The 19,740-nt window shown below is 35.1% G+C and overlaps 1 protein-coding gene across 3 annotated transcripts in view; it reads left to right on the top strand.

Moving 5' to 3' along the window:
* SLC41A2 (solute carrier family 41 member 2) overlaps positions 1 to 18,655 on the top strand; it is a 59,081-nt gene extending 40,426 nt beyond the window's left edge. For all 3 annotated transcript variants that reach the window (XM_067308602.1, XM_067308593.1, XM_013948030.2), the window contains 3 exons: positions 5,882 to 6,013; positions 6,976 to 7,124; positions 18,308 to 18,655. In XM_067308602.1, the coding sequence (XP_067164703.1) occupies positions 5,882 to 6,013; positions 6,976 to 7,124; positions 18,308 to 18,493 (467 nt within the window). In that variant the 3' untranslated portion in view covers positions 18,494 to 18,655. The remainder of the gene's footprint in view (positions 1 to 5,881; positions 6,014 to 6,975; positions 7,125 to 18,307) is intronic.
* The last annotated feature ends 1,085 nt before the right edge of the window (positions 18,656 to 19,740 follow it).

The raw sequence follows: 19,740 nt of genomic DNA, 5'->3' as shown, positions 1-19,740 counted from the left end.
ACAAGCTTTATCTTGTGCTCTCAGTGCTTTCAGAGGGGGCAGTTTTCTGCAAGAACCCTGCTTAATTTATTAAAACATAACAAAAAAATTGGAAGAATGGGATGGAGAGCTACAGGAGAGGAGGCGACCTTATGAATAAGCTAGCTGGATACCGCTTTGGAAAATTGCTCTTGCCTGTCATACAGTTCTCCCTGAGTGCTAAAAAAGCCCCTTAAACCTTTTTTTTTTTTAATTAGTAGTAACTTATTTCTCATTTTCTGGAATGCCTCATTAGAGATCCTGTCTCTGACTTGCAGAAATACTAAACTAAATTGGTACAAATGAAATTAAGAAGTCTGCTTTGAATACTTAAATATTTTGAAAAATCTGAACTTAAATGTTTCACGCTGGACATCCAAAACCACAAAATGGTCTTTACAGATAGCACAAATAATTAAATTGAGGAAAATATCAATTTACAGGTATGTTTTAAAAATAAATATATTAATATTTTTAAAGTAAGATTTATAGTGACAAGCACCACTGAAAAGCAGAAGGGAGACTAATGAGTCTATATTCAATCCAGGCTTTGAACAGTGGATATTAAATCATGAGATAATCATGATATGCTAAGGATAAAATATCGAAGTGACATTTAAACAATACTTTGTGGCATTGATTTAGAGGTCTAAGAGGAAGAAAAGTAATCATATTATTGGACTGTGTCATAATTTATACCAACTCTACCTATGAGGTGTTTACAGATAGATGCAAAGTGTTTACATATAGGGGTCTATAAAATGTAGAGGGCTATATCTACTAAGAACTTTGGCTTTGGAACACCTTGTTTCTAGGTGTGTGGCCTCCTGCAGAGAAACTAAAACGTAGAGCAAGGGGCTCCCAACGATATCTCCTGATGACCTTAAAGAAGGTGAGATATCTTGGAAGAGAACAGTCCTTTTCCAGCAGAGAGCCATCCTGAGCTAGTCAACAGAAAGCATCTCTGGGTCTTTGCCACTTAAGCCAGGGAAGAGACAAGTACCTCTCTCTGCTCAAGATTCAAAGTTTAGAATCCTTTTCTAAGGTTAGATGCATACATCTGTTCTTTAAAAGCAGTAAGTAGTGCTTGCTCAGTTCATTTGAAACATAGCTGAAATAGACTTGAGAGGAAGAGGTGGCTTTGCCCACTTTTTTATAAAATTATCAAGCAGTGGGTGCCTTTACCCCCCTCTAAGTGAGAAAGCAGGGTTTGATGTGTTTAAAAATAACAATAATAATAATCCAAAGATGAATACAGAAAGATAAGCTGTTGCAGGTGTGCAGGTCATGGGTTTGGGAACATCTAGGACTGGCTAACTGCCTGATTTAGTGAAATTAGCATGCCCACACACAGTAGTATGGTGTGTGTGTGTACAATCTACCTATCTATCTATATATGTATATATCAAATATATACATATATGGCAAATATATCATGTACATAAATCATTAAATAACTTTTTAATCAAATGAAGTGAGTTGAAAGGGATGGGCAAGTATATTTGGCCAGTATATTGTACTTACTTAAACATCGTGCACCCATGATACGACATAAGTTCCTTGATTATATTTGCACAGAATTTTTTTTGTCTATTAAAGCGTGCAATATAAGACATCCGAAGAAAACAGCCGGATGTATTACGCAGAGCCTTAGGTGAACTATGACTAGTTGCGTCAACAACACCCATCCAGCTTCCTTTGGCTTCTGTTTTCTTACCTATAAAATGTTAATGATGGTAGTGAGACAGATCTGCTTTGAAATATTCTTTAAGATGTATTGATGCAAAGTACTTTTAATGTGGTTTGCAGTATGTGTATATATATGTTCTACTATTAGAAAAAAGTCCTTTTCCAGATAATGATTATTAGAATCACAGTGGTAAAGATAGTCACAAATACATGATATGGTTTTGGCTCTGCTTTGTATGTAGTTTTGTGTGCTTTTTAGACAAGAAAGACCTGTGATAATTTTCAGAAGAAATATTTATTTTGCAGAAAAGAGGCTATTGCTTAAGCCTGTGACTGGTTCAATAAAATGATGAGGCTTTAAATTTTCTTTTTAACAGTGTAAGCCAGCATGACATCCTTCTCACGTTACTAGACAACAACCCTTCTGCTTATTGACAAAGTAGTATTTTCATGTTTAAGTTAAACACATCTGCTGTCCTGAGAGGAAAGCAATAGCAGTTGTAGGATTTTACTTTTGAAATAAATTATTTTCCTCTGTGTCATAGTTCTCATGAGAATGAAAAGAAGCTAAAAAGTTAGTCTTTATAATAAAGCGGAAGTTTTGCTATGATGACTACAATACTGTTTTCCAGGAAGCAAATCTTATGACTTAATACTCATGGAAACAGTCCACATATATGCCCACAGAGGTTTTCATAATATGAGCAGCTACTGATCACACTACCATTTTATGCATTCAGGTGCTCAGAAGCTATCAGTTTTGTGTACTAGCATCTTGTCAATCTATGCAGTTCTATCTGTTTTCTACTTCTCACAGGGATATGATTAATCTGATGTTGCTGAGATAACTTCACACACACAGTAACCTCTATTAGAGAAAAATAAACTGAATATCTCTGTACATGTCAAAGGGATACATTTAATGCAAACACAGCTTTATCCAAGTCATTCTATGACCAGCAGAATAATGAAATGCGATTCTGTACTGATTTGTATCCTGTGTTGTTAGAGCACCAGTTAACCCTTTCTGTCCCCAGTATTCCTATGACCTTGTGTCCCTGCAATACCTGCTGTTCACAGTGTTCTCTCCGTTCCCCCTCTGCTTTCCACAATACCGTCATTCCTCTTCCACATCCCTTAACTACTGGCTGAGCAAGAGGCATCATGCCTGGCTCCAAGCTGTGTATGTGCTGACTAGACAGCTGGTGTGGTTATGCTGATAAGCATACAGCTCATATTACTGCCTTTGTCTCACCAAGAACACTGGTTTGAATCTTTCTCTTTACCAAGCCACTGTTTCCTTTTTGTTATCTTGTTTAACTGTACTTGGAGGTAGTTAGTATCTTTAGGAGTCCTTGTATTGGAGGGAATTGGCCAAAAGGTTTAAAAATAGGTAGAAGAAAGAATTGACAGGTGGGTAGACAGAACTAAAGGATGATGTGATTGCTGCTGTCCATCACTATACATTGTCAGCTTGTTGAGACTGAGCAGAATGCATAGATTCTAGAAGATCTTTATACTTCTGTACACCTGCTTAAAGTGTATGAGGTTCTTTGAGGACACGTGTGTAAAACTATCCATATACCAACGAACTTAGATTACTGAGACTCAGACCAAATTAAATTTAAGATAATTTTGCTTAGTACATGAATGTTTCCTTTTCCGTTAGCTAAAACAGATCATATATGTTCAACTTATCTAAAATGAAAGTAGAAAAGACAATGTTACATCTCCAGAAATCATGCTCCACATTAGCCATTTTGGTTAGTTTGTCAGCTTCCTTTGCAGAGCAGATGTCACCTTCTTTTTACCAGTGTCGCATGGCTGACCAGTTTGATTTAGAATCACTATTACTGCTTTTGAGTCATTTTTCTTGTTATCTACGTGCACAAATGTGTTTGGGCCATGCTTTCTCTCTCCAAAGGATGGCTATAAAAGTACAAAGATTTTTTGTTGAGTAGCTATCCATCAGAGACTTGACAAGCAGTCTTGTACCTTTTTTTCATAGACTAGTCTGTGTCTCTGTTGTCCAGCCACTTTCTTTTGTCCTTTCAAGTGGGCAAATTTCCATTTTCCTTGATTCTTTTCCCTCACATATCCACTTTCCTTTGCTGTTAATTCTGAAAAGGGGTCCAGATCATCTATCATATTTCTGTTTGGATGAACTGAACTGACCTGAACATAGTCTGTCAAAAGCAGAAATTGCATATGTCCTAGGAAATACTTGAAATCTGTTTCCTGTGCCAACATTTGATGGTTGCATTGCTACAAGCATCAAAACATATCTTGAAAGATTACCTTAATTATTTCTGTTATTCTTTTCATAATACTATGAAAAATAGAGATAGTGAGAGAGGATTTTACTTATTTCATCTGTTAATATTGTTTTGACTATGTCAGTTTTTGCAGTTGCTATCTTGCCTGTAATTACACAGATGTCTTTTATTCCATCTTTTTAAAGCAGGAACTGTTTCATATTTTCTAGTCATGTGGCACGACACTCAGCTTGATAGCTTTATTAAGATGCAGTTTTACTTAACAGCTTTTTCATAATTCAGACAGAAATTATCTGATCCCCATCCGAATGTAGTGCATTGATCCTTCACTTTACTTTTCCCTCCGTTTCCATACTTTATTTTCATTAGTCAGGAGTCTGAATACCATTGTCCATAATGAAAACTATCAAAAGATAGACTTTGGACCCTACTTAGATTGTTTTTAATCTGTACCCCTTTTATAGTTTATTTTTACTCTGGGTTTTTTTTTTCTTTCTGGTTCTGTAGTTTGTCTGAAAAAAATGTATTGTTGTTTTAATTTTCTTTGCAAAGACTGACTCAACTTTTTTGGTAGTTCACATTTTTTCCCTATATTTCCTGACTGGGTAGATGCAGCTTCCTTTGATAATCAGTCCTTTCTGCCAACTCCATGTGTTTTTTGCTCATACGTTATTTCCTGATTGGTATTGTGAACCTTTTGCTTAAAAGCCCTACTCTCTCCTTAGATTTTGCCATTTAGTGTCTGTAGGCAGTGACAAGGCAGGAAATCTTCATTGAGTTCCCAGTATTAGATCTTTGTCCTAACTGCAGCATAGTCCCCAAAGAGAACTGGTAAACAGGGACTTCTGGTGACCCACAGACACTTGTTTTGCAACCAAACAAAGCCCAAAGTATCAGATAAACAAATCAGTTCAACCACAATAAACAAGGTCTTTCTCTTTCCTGAGTAAGACAATATCTGTATTAACTCGTGTTTACTTCTGCCTAATCGTATCTTCTCAGAGCAAGTCATTGCTCTGTAAAGAATATGAGGAAAAAAAACTTGTGCTTGATATGGAAGTAGACAATACTTGAGCATAATAGGAGCAGGAGAGTTCAGTGTGCTAATACTGCTGTATTGCTACCAAGCTTGTTTGGGTATGTTCTGTATGCCACTGCATTGTGTGATGTAGGTATATATTGTTTGTTAAGTTCACTGAATGCCAAAGTCATTTCATAGAAATATTTTTTCTGATGGCAAGCATATCAAGAGTGGTCAGGGAGAAGGAAGAATTTCCATCACTGCCATTATTTTAAAGATCAGTTAGTTATTCAAACATTTGTCCTTTCAACCTGAATTATGAATGGCAGAAAATTATGGTTAATCTTTCTCTGTGGCAAAGGGAAATGGATAGATCATCTCTTGAAGGCTTTTGCAGTCCTGTGATTCTGTGAAGCCTGCATTTATGCTTGTGGTAGTGCATCTGCTTTGTGTTATTTATACTTGCCAGCAATACTGGCCTAGGAAGGTAATCCAGCAGTGGCCCGGCTTTGTAGTACTTCTGTTGTTCCAGGAGGGATTGACAAAGAAAAGGGAGCTTTAAAAGGGAGCTTCACCTACAAGAGAGTATCAGGTTGAACCTTTTGGGGGAATCTTTTGCATTTATTACAAATTAAAATTGATCTCCAAATACTCCTGTCTAGTGATACAAGAAACTGTAGCCCAAGTTTTTCCATTGTTTTAATGTTTGGTGTTAGCCCATCGATAAGTAACATTCATTCTAAAGATGTTTTTTTATTTGACTTTTGTACTTAATGGGCTGTGCTAAATGTCAAGGAAGTTGGTAAATTTGCAAAAATATTGCCTATTAGAAGAAAAAAATATTTGAAAGTCTACCCCTTGTCCTTTTGTGTTTCAGGTATTGGTGGTAATCTAGTAGCTATTCAAGCTAGCAGAATTTCTACCTACCTCCATTTACACAGCATTCCTGGAGAACTGCCAGAAGAAGCAAAGGGTTGCTATTATCCATGCAGAACCTACTATGGTACAGGTATGCATTAGTCAATTGTTAAAACTAGTGTCTCCTGTCTCTTCTTTTTTTCCCCCTATATGCCCCCAGGACCTCCCGTGAGAAACAGAGCAACAAAATAAGTTGTTGTACATGATTCAGAGGCAGCAGAGGTATGACAGTTTCCTTTGCCTGCAGATGTTTGACTGTGAAAGGGAGGATGCATAGAGAATAGCAGGGAGAAAGTTATAACTATGACAAGGGTCAAAGGTGGGGATTGATGGGGCAGGAAATTGAGGATACCCACTGACAAGGATTTCAACCTTTATCTTGCCTTAGCTCATTTACCTGCTCCTAACTTCTGTCATCTAACTCCAGAAGTTCACACCAACGTCCTGTTAGGACCAAACTTTGTTTCTACCGTAATTACTAAGCTTAGTCCCTGCTTTCCACTCCCCATTTGCCATTTCCTTTCTAGATTCTTGCTTCCCAGTTTATTCCTCCCTAGTATTGCCCCCTTTCCTAATAATATAGTAGCTATAATGAAATTTGAATTTGCAGTAGCATCTATTAAACTTTCATATTTGTGAAATGGATTGGGGCAGATAAGAAAATGGTAAATGTGGGGCTACTTTTCAGAAGTATTAGATTCTTCTGAGGATAAGTCTTGAATATGGGGTCCAAAATATCCTCTCTGCTAGGAACACTGTAGGAAGTCACTGCAGCTCCAAAAAATTAGATGGTAATCCATGTGTACAGAACCCAAATGGATGTAGGAAATGTACTGATTCAAAGCAGACATTTGTACCCTCTTCTGGAGGGGCCTTGTGTAGCTTTGCTGGCAGACTCTAGAGCTGTCTTTCTTCCCCCAGTGGAAACCCTCAAGGAGTATTTTGGTGGAAAATAATACCTGCTGTTCCACAAACCTGCTTTTTATATTAAAATTAATTTAAAAAAACATAGTAAATGAAGAGCTTAACTGCATTTTGGATTTTTTATTACAGGAGTAAATAACAAATCAGCCCAAGTTCTGCTTCTTCTGGTGATTCCTGGACACCTAATTTTCTTGTACACTATCCATTTAATGAAAAGCGGCCATACTTCCTTAACTCCCATCTTTATAGCAGTATATTTGTTTGCAGCTCTGCTACAGGTAAGAACAAATATAACTTCAAAATGCCTGTATAAAAGTATGTCCTTGAAGAAAATCACACTTTATCTAATTTCTGAAATCTCATGAATAGTACAAGAGGTTATGGGTTATTACAGGCTTTCAGCACAGTTTAGAGGTAACTAATTATCCCCGCATGCATACAGCTTACACAGGTGTATCTGTATTGTGAGTGCTTCTCATAAGACACTTGATTGCATTATTTCCCAGTCATGCAGCCTGCTTTTTCTCTTTCTTTCTTCTTGGCACCACTGCATCTAAAAACCCCATCATCTTAATCAGCTAGAGGGGGTAGTAGAGAGAAGGAAAGGTAGCATTTATGAAAAATGACTATACCATGAAAAATTCTCAGATCTCTCAAAGTGGCTTCTTAAAATGGTTCACAGTTCTGTTTTAGTTAACGTACTGAAAAATGTAGTAGATTAGATAAGAATGTTACGGCTTGGTGCATTCATAATATTTACTAAGATTGAAATTAGGCTGACAGTAACCATTCTAGGAGAAATTGTAATTGCATTAATTGTTAAATAGTTTTACATTATTTTGGCTGGTCTTACCTAGTGGTCTGTCCAAACCAAGCAGTGGCATGTCTTGAAAGAAGCCTTTTGAAATAGCAATGCCTTAAGCTGAAGTAATTTCACTCAGAGAAATCAGTAATATGAAATGAAATGTTTTTATTAAATCCACAGCCAATTTTTAGGTAAAACTTGGCTAACTAAAATGTTTCATTGTACTTAAAAATTTTTTTGAATGTTCATGTTGCACAATAAAAATACAGTTGAAATATCCATATGTCCACATATTGCTTCTAAATATGTAAGCAACTTAATTTTAAAATACAAATTGTCATCATTCAATAAATCCCTAATAAAAACATAATTTTTAACATTTTGAATTGTCTTCCTATGTTCATCACTCTGCCATTCCAGTAAAGATAAGTTTTGAAAACTGCTTCTATTTTAATTTTATATGAGAATTCCATATTTTTTACCTAGAATATAACCAGAAAACTTTGCATGTGAGAGACTCTCACTAAAAGTTGTCAAACCATTATTTTTAATTTTCCTCTTGCATACTATTTCCAGTTTCCAGCCTTATCACTTGTTTTATTCACTCTCTCTGTTCTGTCTGGTTGTCCTTTCTAATGACTTTTGAAACCTTTGACCTATTTCAGTCAAGTTTTTCTGAGACAGCTCTCAGTGATACTAAGTCCCTAAGAGTTCCTGTTAATGCCTCTGCTGGAGGCAAAACTGCAGTATCTCAGCTGTTAGTAGACTTCAGAGAATTCACATGGGAATCAAGCTAAAGACATAAATCCGTATGAAATCCATATGGTTCTCCTGCTCGCAGAAGTGCTATCTTATGTTTATGACTACAAACCTTTTCTTCAGCAGCAGAAGATAGGGCAGGTTTTGAGAGCTGCAGAAGTTCAGCTGAAAACCAGGTTAAGGCCTTAGGACAGAACTTTCATATCACATGGTAGTTTAGGCTTGTCATAGGAACAAATGCACATGTGAATTAATCTTTATAAATTCAAGGACTGATTAGAATTTTCAGTTTTACAGTCATGTATCTCCACTCATTCTGTAACTCCACACCTGATTTTCCTGCTTTTAACCTAGAATAGCCTGCATTTAGCTTGCTTTTTTTTCCCTTCCTCCATTTTATGGATGATTTTTCCCTAACTTCTGTCTTGAGCCATAACAGGCAGTTTGAAAGGTATTTGTTTTGAAACTGAGTAACAGTATTGCACACTATAACTTCTCAAGGGTTTTGACAGATTTACAATTTGGAAACCCTTGTTTTTTGAGACCTTCTGAAAATATTTAACTAGATTCTTTTCTCCATTTTCATTATTCTGGCATTCTTCTAGTAGTGATTATCACAGTTTTATGTAATTGTAAATATAGCAGATTTAAAATTTTCAAAGAGAGAATTCTTGCTTTAACCCCATAAATCTCAAATATATTTCATTTACCTATCAGTCTGGTACTCTTCTTCCATCTGCATTTCTGTGCTTTTGGTTTCTCCTTTCTAAAGTAAAACACTTAAATATCCATGCTCATTCCTCTTCCCGTTTTTCAATGATTTTGAAACTGTTGTTTCTTTCAAGTTTGCATAAACCAACATCTACTGATCTCATTTTTCCAGATTTTTTTTGTATTTTTGTCCTCCCAATGATGGCTTTTCCAGCTCTACAAAAAACCTGAAAAACCTCACAGCTAATTACTGTCACTTCAATTATCAACAAAACAAATCAAATAGTTTCTTGAGCAGTGGAAGATCTGTATTTTAGCCCTTTTTGATGATGTATTGGACTTCACAGTTATTTTTGTGCATTGAAGGCATATGAAAATGTAGATCAAGAATTACAAGCCTGCATTTAAGCAGGCTAAAATACCCTCTCTATTTATGTTTGAGGTGGTAAATGATAATTTGCTAGACCACAATGATTCCCAAAGTAAGACTTAATTATGGTCAGTCCTGTGTTTGAGGAGGTTTGGTATCACTGCTTTGCACTTTCTAATTCATTACTTATTATATCAAGTTTGTGGGAAAAATATGGAGCTGAATGATAATTATAGCAATATACCCAACCTTTTTACATTTTTTTCCAGTTGTTAAAAAACCTGCCAAATTATAAAAAAGCAACAAAAACGTGAATTTTCTATCTTTAAAAATCAAGTGGCTTTTGTGTGATGTTTACATTGTTTAATTAAGTGTTTTACAGTGGACTGAAGTAGATTTTTGCTTAACTTCAAGATGTTGTTTATTATCTCTGATTGTCCACTACAATATTTGTTAAAATATGTGTGGGCTTAGGGAATGACAAAAGTAGAACTGGAATGTTACAATAAGCTGAAAAAAATCGAGGAAATGTTAAATGAAAGGTTTCATTACAAGTTTTTTATTTATCTCTTGTTCTGTCAGTTTATGCTCTTTCTTGGTCAATGAAATACTCCACACTACCTCTACAGTAAATTTGTAACATAAATACGAATTCCTCTATTTGGCATTTTAACAATACTTTTTCAGGTTGTCTGTAAACTTCAATATATTTCCTCACCAACTAATAAAACAGAAATTATTTGTATTACAAGCTCCATGCAATATTACTGAAGTTCCAGTCAGGTAGTTAATTTTGTTTTCATCCAATTCTGATAATACTTTAATTGTTTGCTTGAGGTTTTTTTACCACCCATGTTTATCAGCTTCCTTTTACTCTTCTCCTTTTCCATTCTCAGATATTCTGTCTCCAGGATGTCTCATAATTGAAATATTTATGGGAAATAAGTAATTAATGATGTGCCATGATTTACATTAGCATTAGTATGATTTAGTTTTTACTTAACAAAAATACACTATGTAGTAAAATGAAGAATAGTTTCATTGAATATACAGTTGTTTTAAAAGAACATTAGTCAAGATGTTTTAAATAATAGGACTAGCCAGTATGATGATCTGCAACATCTCATTCTCTCTGATTCTCTATGAACAAAAAAGTTCTTGGCCAAACAGAAGGTTTGGGCTTTTTCTTAATCTTCCTGCTTTCGAATGTACATTGGTGCTGTTCTGGAAATAAATAATAAAATTGGTTCTATTGGACTCCAAGGCAAAACTTCCTTTAACTTCACTGAGATAGGATTTCACAGTTATGGTTTCATAAAGATGGGGAAAACTACACAACTATTTAAATTCATCTGCATTCAACTAGATTTTTTCAGGATTGACTTCAAAAGCTTTGAAATAGTCCTGCAGTGGAGAGCCTGTTTTGTGTTTATCAGTGGCCTCATCAGAGGAAAATACCAAAATAAAAAGTATGAGGAAGCTCACTTATGTAAATAGGCACCTGTAAGTATCTAGGTTACTTCAAGTAATGCAACATACCTTATCTGGGCAAAGCATTGTGCATTGATGAAAACCACTAGATTGATTTTAAATGTGGTTTGGATTTGGTAAGTGACATCTATTCAACAAGAACACTTTTTTGAAAATTTTACAAAAACAAGTCACACACACACACACACACACACACACACACACACACAAACACACACCTCCCTCCATGCTGTGTGAAGTTACAGTCTGACTTTTGAGCAACAAACAATATATTAATTGAAAAGCAGTCCCCTCCTCTACCTTTCAAGGGAACAAATATTTTTCAACTGTACGAAGCTATGCACTGAGCAAAGTTTCATTTTCTGTCTTGTCAACTGCAGTAGAATGAGAGCAACCCTGGGACTGCCAAGCCATCAGTCCTGACATACTGCTTTGGACATTCAAAGGCTGCCTCTGTTCTTAATATTCTCACTGAGCCAGTAAAATGACCTCTAAGGAATTTTCACACCTCCTAACCAAATCTGAGCACACAGTTATGTTAAAGACTCTGGGAATAAACAAACGAGAGGAGATTCCAAAAGCTATCACCAAGCAAATCCGTCATTCCAAAATACAATTGCTCCTATCCAATGAGGATCAGATGACTACTCCTGTAAAGTAACTTCTTCAGTATTTCAGAGTTGTTTGGGGCAACAGAGAACCAAGAAATGAGTAATGCTCTTAAGGACTTTCTGTTTACATTAGAAATGTCTTGGATTTCTCAGTAGTCAGAGGTTTCTAATAGAAAGTTATGGTATGGTTCTCTTCAATGTGGAAAAATTACCCACAGGGTATTATGTAAATTATACCAAAATGTGGAAAAATTTGTTTATAGAGAAGATACTGTGGCACTTTAAGTACTGCTTTTTCTGACAGAAAATGTTTACTTCCAAAATGTGGAGCATGAAGCTACTAAAGAGACTCCACAAGTCAAGGAAATAGGGAAATTAATATCCGAACCTGGATAGTTCTGCCTGTTTAATGCCATATTGTTGCGGCATGAGAAACAGACTTGCCAAATTCACTGGGACTGAACCTGGACATCACTACCTCTTTCTCCTCCAGGCATGTTACTGTCAATAGTAGAAGCCTGGTTCCTACAAAGTCATTAGAAGGGAGATAGATAGTACCTTTTCCCCCCAGAAGTTTAAGCTCAAAGTACTTGTGTATGTAGCAGGACATACTAAGTTGTAGCTACTGCAAATTGAGCATACCTCAACATTTAATAGTGTGGGTTGTACTCTCATTCAGCCATCTGATGAGCAGCCTGAAACTGGGACTGACTTGATTAAACTGAGTGTTTGGCAAAGATGCAAAGAGAGCAAGAAGACAGTTTGAGGAATCTGGATTTAAACTATGGAGTAAAAGAATTTTTTTCCCACAAAATGATACCGATACAATCAAATTGGTGTAGAAACTCCTTCAGTGAAACTGGTATAATCCTTTTTACTTAGATAAGGTTTTAGTCATATGTAAGTTTATGTTATGCTGTCTGCGTACTTGGATACCATAGTGCTATGCACTTTAGATAGAAAAGTGTGATTATACATATTGCCTGTATACACATAACATAAAGGTTTGACATTAGGAATTGAACTAGTATTACCAAGGAATAATAGTTTTCTGGCCTTGCTCCCAACACATTTTCTACACAGGAGCTAGAGGGAAGCAATGCAAAGCTAAAATTGCCCAACACTCTTGGCAATTTTCTTAAATCATAGATTGTCCAATAGATGATGAAGATCATCCACTTACAGTAGCTGATGATCCTGCTCTCTTTCCTCAGCCCGTTGTTCTCCTTCCTTCCCTGTCTGTTCTCCGCCGTGGCTAGAATGACCGGTGGCAGAAGCAAACACATCTCTGGGCCTCGATCAATGCTGATAATGGTCCAGCCTATCAGCGTAATCCCACTTTCATTGCCAATTTAATGCCAGTCTGCTATGTTAGGTTGAAAGAGAAGGGTCAGACACAGAAACATGCCTTGCCTTTTCTTGCCCCCGATAGGGTGGCAGTAGTTTCAAAAGAGCATAGAGAAATGCCTGAGGTTTATAATGTCTTCATTCACTGCATCAAGAGTCTCCAAAGCTCATTAGTTAAAGTCCTAAATCAGCTTGGAAACTGATTTAAATTAAACTGGTATGACTTTTGTGTATAGGCATGCCACAGCTGCTTTATGTATTTGAATTGAGTCCAGAAAGGCAAAAGACTGGTGGAATGTACTCATTATTGCTTAGCGTTGTTTGAGAAGCGTTTAGAAGTTTTCTAAGGAAAGGGTTGGATCTTCTGTGAGATATCTATATTCACTCCCAAAGAGAATGAATTGATATTTACTAATCACAGGATAACTAAAACATGAATGACAACAGCAAGTAAAAACTGTGGTTTCTTTACAGCCAGACATTGAAGGAAATCTCTCCAAGTCTGGGGGAGCTAATGACTTGTTCCCCCGGGCATGATGCAGACCAGAGCTGCTAACCTGAGAAAGCAGCAGAGAACTGTCTTGAAAAATATAGTAAAACAGCCCAAGTTTCAGGAAATATGCAAAGCAGAGATATCCAAGTCTCCAACAGTTTCATTGCCTAAACATGTAGAACCTACTCTTAAGTTCTCTGACTACAGAATTGTGGTTGGAGACAATGGGAATTCAATAAGTTCAGTATAGATCTGTTCTGAGTGCTTTAAAGGTAATACTCAGTTTCACATGAAGACATCAAAAGCAATTTAAAATCTGAGAAATCCAATGTATGATTTAAAAATTAACTTAATTCATGTCAAAACCACTATAAAACCTAAACCATAAATCTGATGAGGATTTCAGAGTCAGGACACAGTAATCTTTAGAGATCCTTAATTGGGGGTTTCATACGCTAATAATTTTAAAAAATAATATAAACTTACATCTGAATTTCATCTATTTATAACAGTTGTTATACAATGATTACCAGAGCTTGTTATGGTTATGTTGTAGGTGAATTCTGAGTCCATATAAGAATGAGAGTAAGGCAGAATTAAAATACATTTGAAAACAGGATATCACAGTTTATTTGCATCTATGTTTCCAGTCTAAAGTAATAGACTGAAACTATTTCATAATACAACTTCACATGGAAACAATTTAAGAAGAAACAGTAGTACTAATAAGTTGCAGGAAATCCTGTCCATCTAAGGCATGCTAAATAAACCGCTAAAAGGTCTTGGCTCCACATACCACCTACAGTTGAATTTTGGTAATGCCGGATTATCAGTGTGAAAAAGTATGTACAAACTGTATACCCTAAACTTGCTCTTTCCAGCTTGGTACTGGAATTCACTAATCACAGAAACTATGTATAAACTAATATAAACATGAAAGATTCAACCCTCATTAACAAAGATTATTCATTTGAATGTTACATTTTTATCACTGTGAGTTTGACGTGTATTCACTGATGAAATATGGTAATCCTAGATGAAAGAAACAATAAAAATATTATAGCATGCTGCAACATATCAGCCTATATTGTTTAGACTATATTAAGAATGTTTTGAGGGAGTTACGTATTTTTATTTTAAATTAGAGTTTCATTCTTTTCCCATTTCTGAAGCCGTGAGTAATTAGTTACATGAGAGTGTGTAGACAGCTTTTAGAGGTCTTCCCTACATGCAAAAGACCAAAAATAACTTTTCTATAGCTAAACTTGTTAATTTTATCTAATGACCTGCAAAGAATGAAAGCAATTTTTGTGCCCCATAGCAAAGGAAAAGAACTGTTTTGTCTTGTGTAATGTTTCTAGTTTTGCAATCATAAGATTTCAGCTTTAAATATTGAGACTCATTTTATTTAAGCATTTGTCTTCAGTTTCAATCTGATATTAACTTGAATCAGAAGCTTCAATAACTAGAATTGCTCTTTCTTTATATCTGTCCTTTGTTGTGCAATGTGATATGTATATTTATACTCCTTATTTTCAGATACCTCATCATTAGAGTCTGATAAAGGCTCACTGGCATCTGATAAAAGCTACTTGCTCTTCCACTCTTTCTCCTTTTATCTCATTCTTATTGCTATATTCATTATGTAGTGTCTCTATTCTTCTGTCTTCTGCAGACTTTTTTTGGCAATGTGACTAATATATCTTTTTACAGATACCCCACATTTATGAATAGAAAATATCAGGCATTATTGGGATACTTATTTCATACCTAGTTAGTCTAAAACTGATGATGTCTTAGCTTCATTTTCCTCAATTTTAGTGGTAATTTATTCCAAAAGACTAAAGAGAGTAAGTTAGTATTTCTTTTAAAGTACCAGAATGTCTGGAATTTTGTCTGTATTTTTACAATGCTTGCTCTGTTTTTTCTTTTCTTGATCAATGGCTATAGAGTATTTCCGTTTTCTTAGTCAAACCTTTTATGTATGTAGCTATTTAGTTTTTTTAGCCTTTCAAAAAGCTCCTGTTTCATATTTCTACTAATGCTTCTCTCTTTTTTTGCAAAAGACACTTCATTGATCTCTTCCTCTGTATTTTAAATAATTGTAAAATACTAGCTCACATCTTGAACAACAGTTCTTCATATATTTTCATGTTTTTCTTATCGTTTTTGTATAGCATTTCATGTTAACCAGGTCATTTTTTATTGTCTCATTATGCTTTTCTGTAATGTTGATCCCTTAATTTTTTTTCCCCTCAAAAACAGCTAGTTTTCAGTTTGAAGCGTGCTTGGGCTTTGTTCTTCACAGAATAAATGCAGAGTACAAATATGCTGTATTTGCACTACTATGCCATCTGCATGATTTTGCTTAAATAAGTATAGGCTACTAATAAATCCTGGCAAATGTAAAGCAGTGTAGCACAAAACTACTGTTGTGACAAGTTTCATAATGCCTCCTATAAAATTTCCTCCCTGTGCCTTAGAAACCTTCCATTTTTATCGGTCTTTGCTCTCCTTTACCCTTCTCCATGAGTACATCTGCCTGATTTTTTTTACCTCTGTCAGATCTTTGTGTGTTACTTACCACTTTAAATTCAAGGACTGTCTTACTTTCAAAAAGTCAGCAAACTCATGGTAGGAGTTTTAGTATTGTTGTCAAAAATAACAATTGATTGACAGTTGTGATCTCTCCGTCTTAATATTGATAAGCAAAATCTCATTAAAGATTTAAGTCACGCTCATTGACTTCTACCTTGCCAACATCAGCTGTTGTGGCCAAATAAGTAACCAACCTTTTCCAAAGACTGATCTTTGTAATTCTTAAATGTTAAGTCAGTTTTTAGCCATGTAAATGTATGACAATAACATTATTCCTTCCCCAAAAAAAAGGCTGGTGAACCGGAATTTCACAATTCCAGTTCACTATGTCCCTGCTGTCATCGTATACTGTTAAAGCCTTCAGTTAATATAATACACTATACTATAATTCCTTTTTTTCCCATTACTTACAGAAACCTGGTTTGTTATAATTTGCATTGTGTTATGCACCCATAAGTTAATATGTCAACAATAATTATTTTGAAAAGTTCACAAAACTTAATTTCCAAACTACCTATTTTTCCCTATAGTCTAAGCCAGTTAGTTTAGAATGGAAAATATATAGACAAATTAAAAGTTTTCATGTCATGAATTTTTAAAGACAAAGGTGTATACTGTCATTTAAATTGTACAGTGTATGTTATGTTTAATTAGTTGTGTGCCTTATGTAAATAGGTTGTAAATTATTCTTGGAATGAGTGCTCTCATCCGCTAATAGAACATGCGTAACTATTGTTGATTTGGGGGCTATAGAGTTTTCTGTGTACATCCAGTAAGTGATGCTAATGTACAGTATCTTTTATAAACAGACCTCTTTTTGTCTGTGTTAGAAGAAAGAGCCAACACAAGGAATCTGATAGTCTTCCAAAGAAAACATCTGCTTTAAATAGATTTGTTTGGATTCCAGTCAGCACACCTAGGACTTGCATAATTAGCTTAGACTACAGAGTTCCCTTTTCAGAAGATATGTTTATATAAATAAGCTGTGCATTTTTCATTAAGCAAATACTCTCCCTTTTTTTATAATTAGAGGTCCATGTTTGTATTTGAAAATATGCTTTTGTAAAGCGATGATTAATTGAGAATAATTTTTTCACCACATTTTTATATAACATTCATTGTACTGTATTTTGTTTTGTGGAGAAGTGACAACCACATCACATCACATCAGTGTTTCAGTAAATGAGTAGACACATTTATAAAGATATTTTTGATACTAATTTTTAGTAATGAATTAAATAAAATATAAATTTTGTACCTTTTACCACTTTTGTTATTGCGTACTCTTTCAAATGTGCATAATAGACTTTAAAAATATGAATATGGTAATAACTGTCTTAAGTTTACCCTTCCTGAAGATACGATTAGCTAAAAAATGCATACAATATAATGTTTATTTCATCTGAGGCAGCTTCTTAAAAGAGAAAAGAAGAAACACAAGCTCAGTTAGTAGTGTTTTTCCTCCACTCATCTCATGCCATGCCACACCACATGATTCCACTGAACCAGAACCTCTTATTATACAGCTGTGGAACATTAAAAGAATTCTTTTCTAAAACTGGGTTGATGATTTACACATACCTTTGGTATTAAGATCAAACCTCTCAGATGTTCAGACACTCACAGTTGGGAATTAAATCTTTTACTTTGGGACATAATCAGCCTGGAGTGACACTTTCATAATATATACTGCAGGTGTGCCTTGTTACAGTAGAGTTGAAGTTGGTATTTCATGCATAAAAGTAGCTTCTAAGCCATTTGTAGTGGCTCATACTATCTAGATGAAACTGTTCTTAATCTGACCCCATATTCTTTATATCATGTCTGATTATGGCTCAGATCTAGGTCTGTGGTAACAAGTCTATTTTGAGTGCTTTCATCTGGGGTAACATCAGTCAGTTCTGAATAATCTTGAAACCTCATTTATGCTCTCACTACACAGAATATTGTCTGGTGTGAGAAGTGCAGTCACACATTTGTGTGAGATTTGTGTTTTTCTTGCCATTGTCACATTTTTCTCAAGCATAAGACTGAAAGAATGCTGTCAGTGATTTAATTTGTTCATTCTGTTTGAGAGAAGTTGGCTAAGGGTCCCTGTTTTTTTGTTGTGGAGAGTTTTAATCAGAAATTAATTCAGATTAATTATTTATATTTTTCAAAAGCAGTTGTGTACAATAGTGCTAAGTACTACGGAAATAATAATGTTGGTTGTTGACTTTCTTTCAGTATAATTTAAGTGATAATAATACAGATTTTGCTTGTTTGATGTTCTGTAGGTGTTTACTCTATTATGGATTGCTGACTGGATGGTGCACCACTTCTGGAAAAAAGGAAAAGATCCTGACAGTTTTTCTATCCCTTATCTTACTGCATTGGGAGATCTGCTTGGAACTGCCTTGTTAGCCATGGGTTTTCATTTTCTGTGGCTCATAGGTGACAGAGATGGGGATGTTGGAGACTAATTATTCCAGTGAATGCAATAGATTGACTTTTTCCAGAATATTGAAAAGACTGATTGTTCCACTTGAAGGTCCTCAAAACAATTGTTCCATTTGGTATGAGTGGATCAAATTGACACAGATATAAAACAGCCTTAACTGTTTTGGTTTGGTTTGGTTTGGTTTGGTTTTTTTTAAAAAAGATGGACCTAGGAGGATATTTGAGACCTTTACAATGAAAACAAGGAGGATTGCTGCTAGTTGAGTACATCTGAGTAGACACAATGAAGGGTAGATCAATCTTTTACCAAGTTTAACATTTTAAAAAGATCTGGTCTTTTAAAAGAACAATTCATTACATGTAGTGTGAAACAGAAAAATCTCTAATTGATCATTCAGTGGTGATGAGGAAGAGGGTGCCAATCAGTACCTTGCCTTGTTTTTTTCTCCCCCAAAATGAATATTGTGTATATATTTTCCTCTTACCGCAGAAGTGGCTGGTAGACCTCAGATGAATTCAGTTTTACAGACATTACCTGACTAGTTGATGGTATGTTCCTATCTTGCAATTTTAGTGCTATAGCTCTCTGACTGTTGCAGACTTTATATCAGTAATAACTGTTATAGTGATTTGAACCCTGATTGTCTAAACATTTTGTCACATGCTTTATTTTAAATATACTAATATGACCATCAGCATTTATAAAATTAGACACTTGAAAAGTGTCTGCAGGATTGAGCCCTTTTCCTTTTTACTAAAAAGAGCAACCTAATTATTTTGCTGTTGTAATTTATTAGAACTGATGCATAGTAAAGACGTAGAATGTGACACTGATCTGATCAAAAGTAATGGATGAATAATTAAAACTCCTTGTGTTGAAAAGTGTATTTTCATTTAGCAACTGGAAAGATGTTTAACTAATCAATATTAATGGTGTTGTGATGGCACTGATATTTGATATACCTAAAGAGTATGCCAGTATTTTGATTTTAGTAAAATATTTAGAGGTGTTGATTCAAATGTAAGTATTTATCCCTGATTAACATCTGGGGTATAAAAGAATACGTTGCCTTCTTAGGCACTTACAAAGTTACATAAACTTTTAGAATTGCAGTTATCTATGATGTCATCTGTTTCTTAGCATAAATCTCCATCGTTGCTAACAGGATTTCTGCTTTAAAACTCTAGTATGGCCCATAGGGAAAAGTACTGCTTCTGAATGATTTCTCTTATTTGTATACCTTGCTTTTTCATATAATACATTGATCAA

The sequence above is a fragment of the Apteryx mantelli genome, chromosome 1 (genome assembly GCF_036417845.1).
Source record: "Apteryx mantelli isolate bAptMan1 chromosome 1, bAptMan1.hap1, whole genome shotgun sequence".
NCBI lineage: Eukaryota > Metazoa > Chordata > Aves > Apterygiformes > Apterygidae > Apteryx > Apteryx mantelli.
This window is presented reverse-complemented; position numbering and strand designations above follow the sequence as displayed.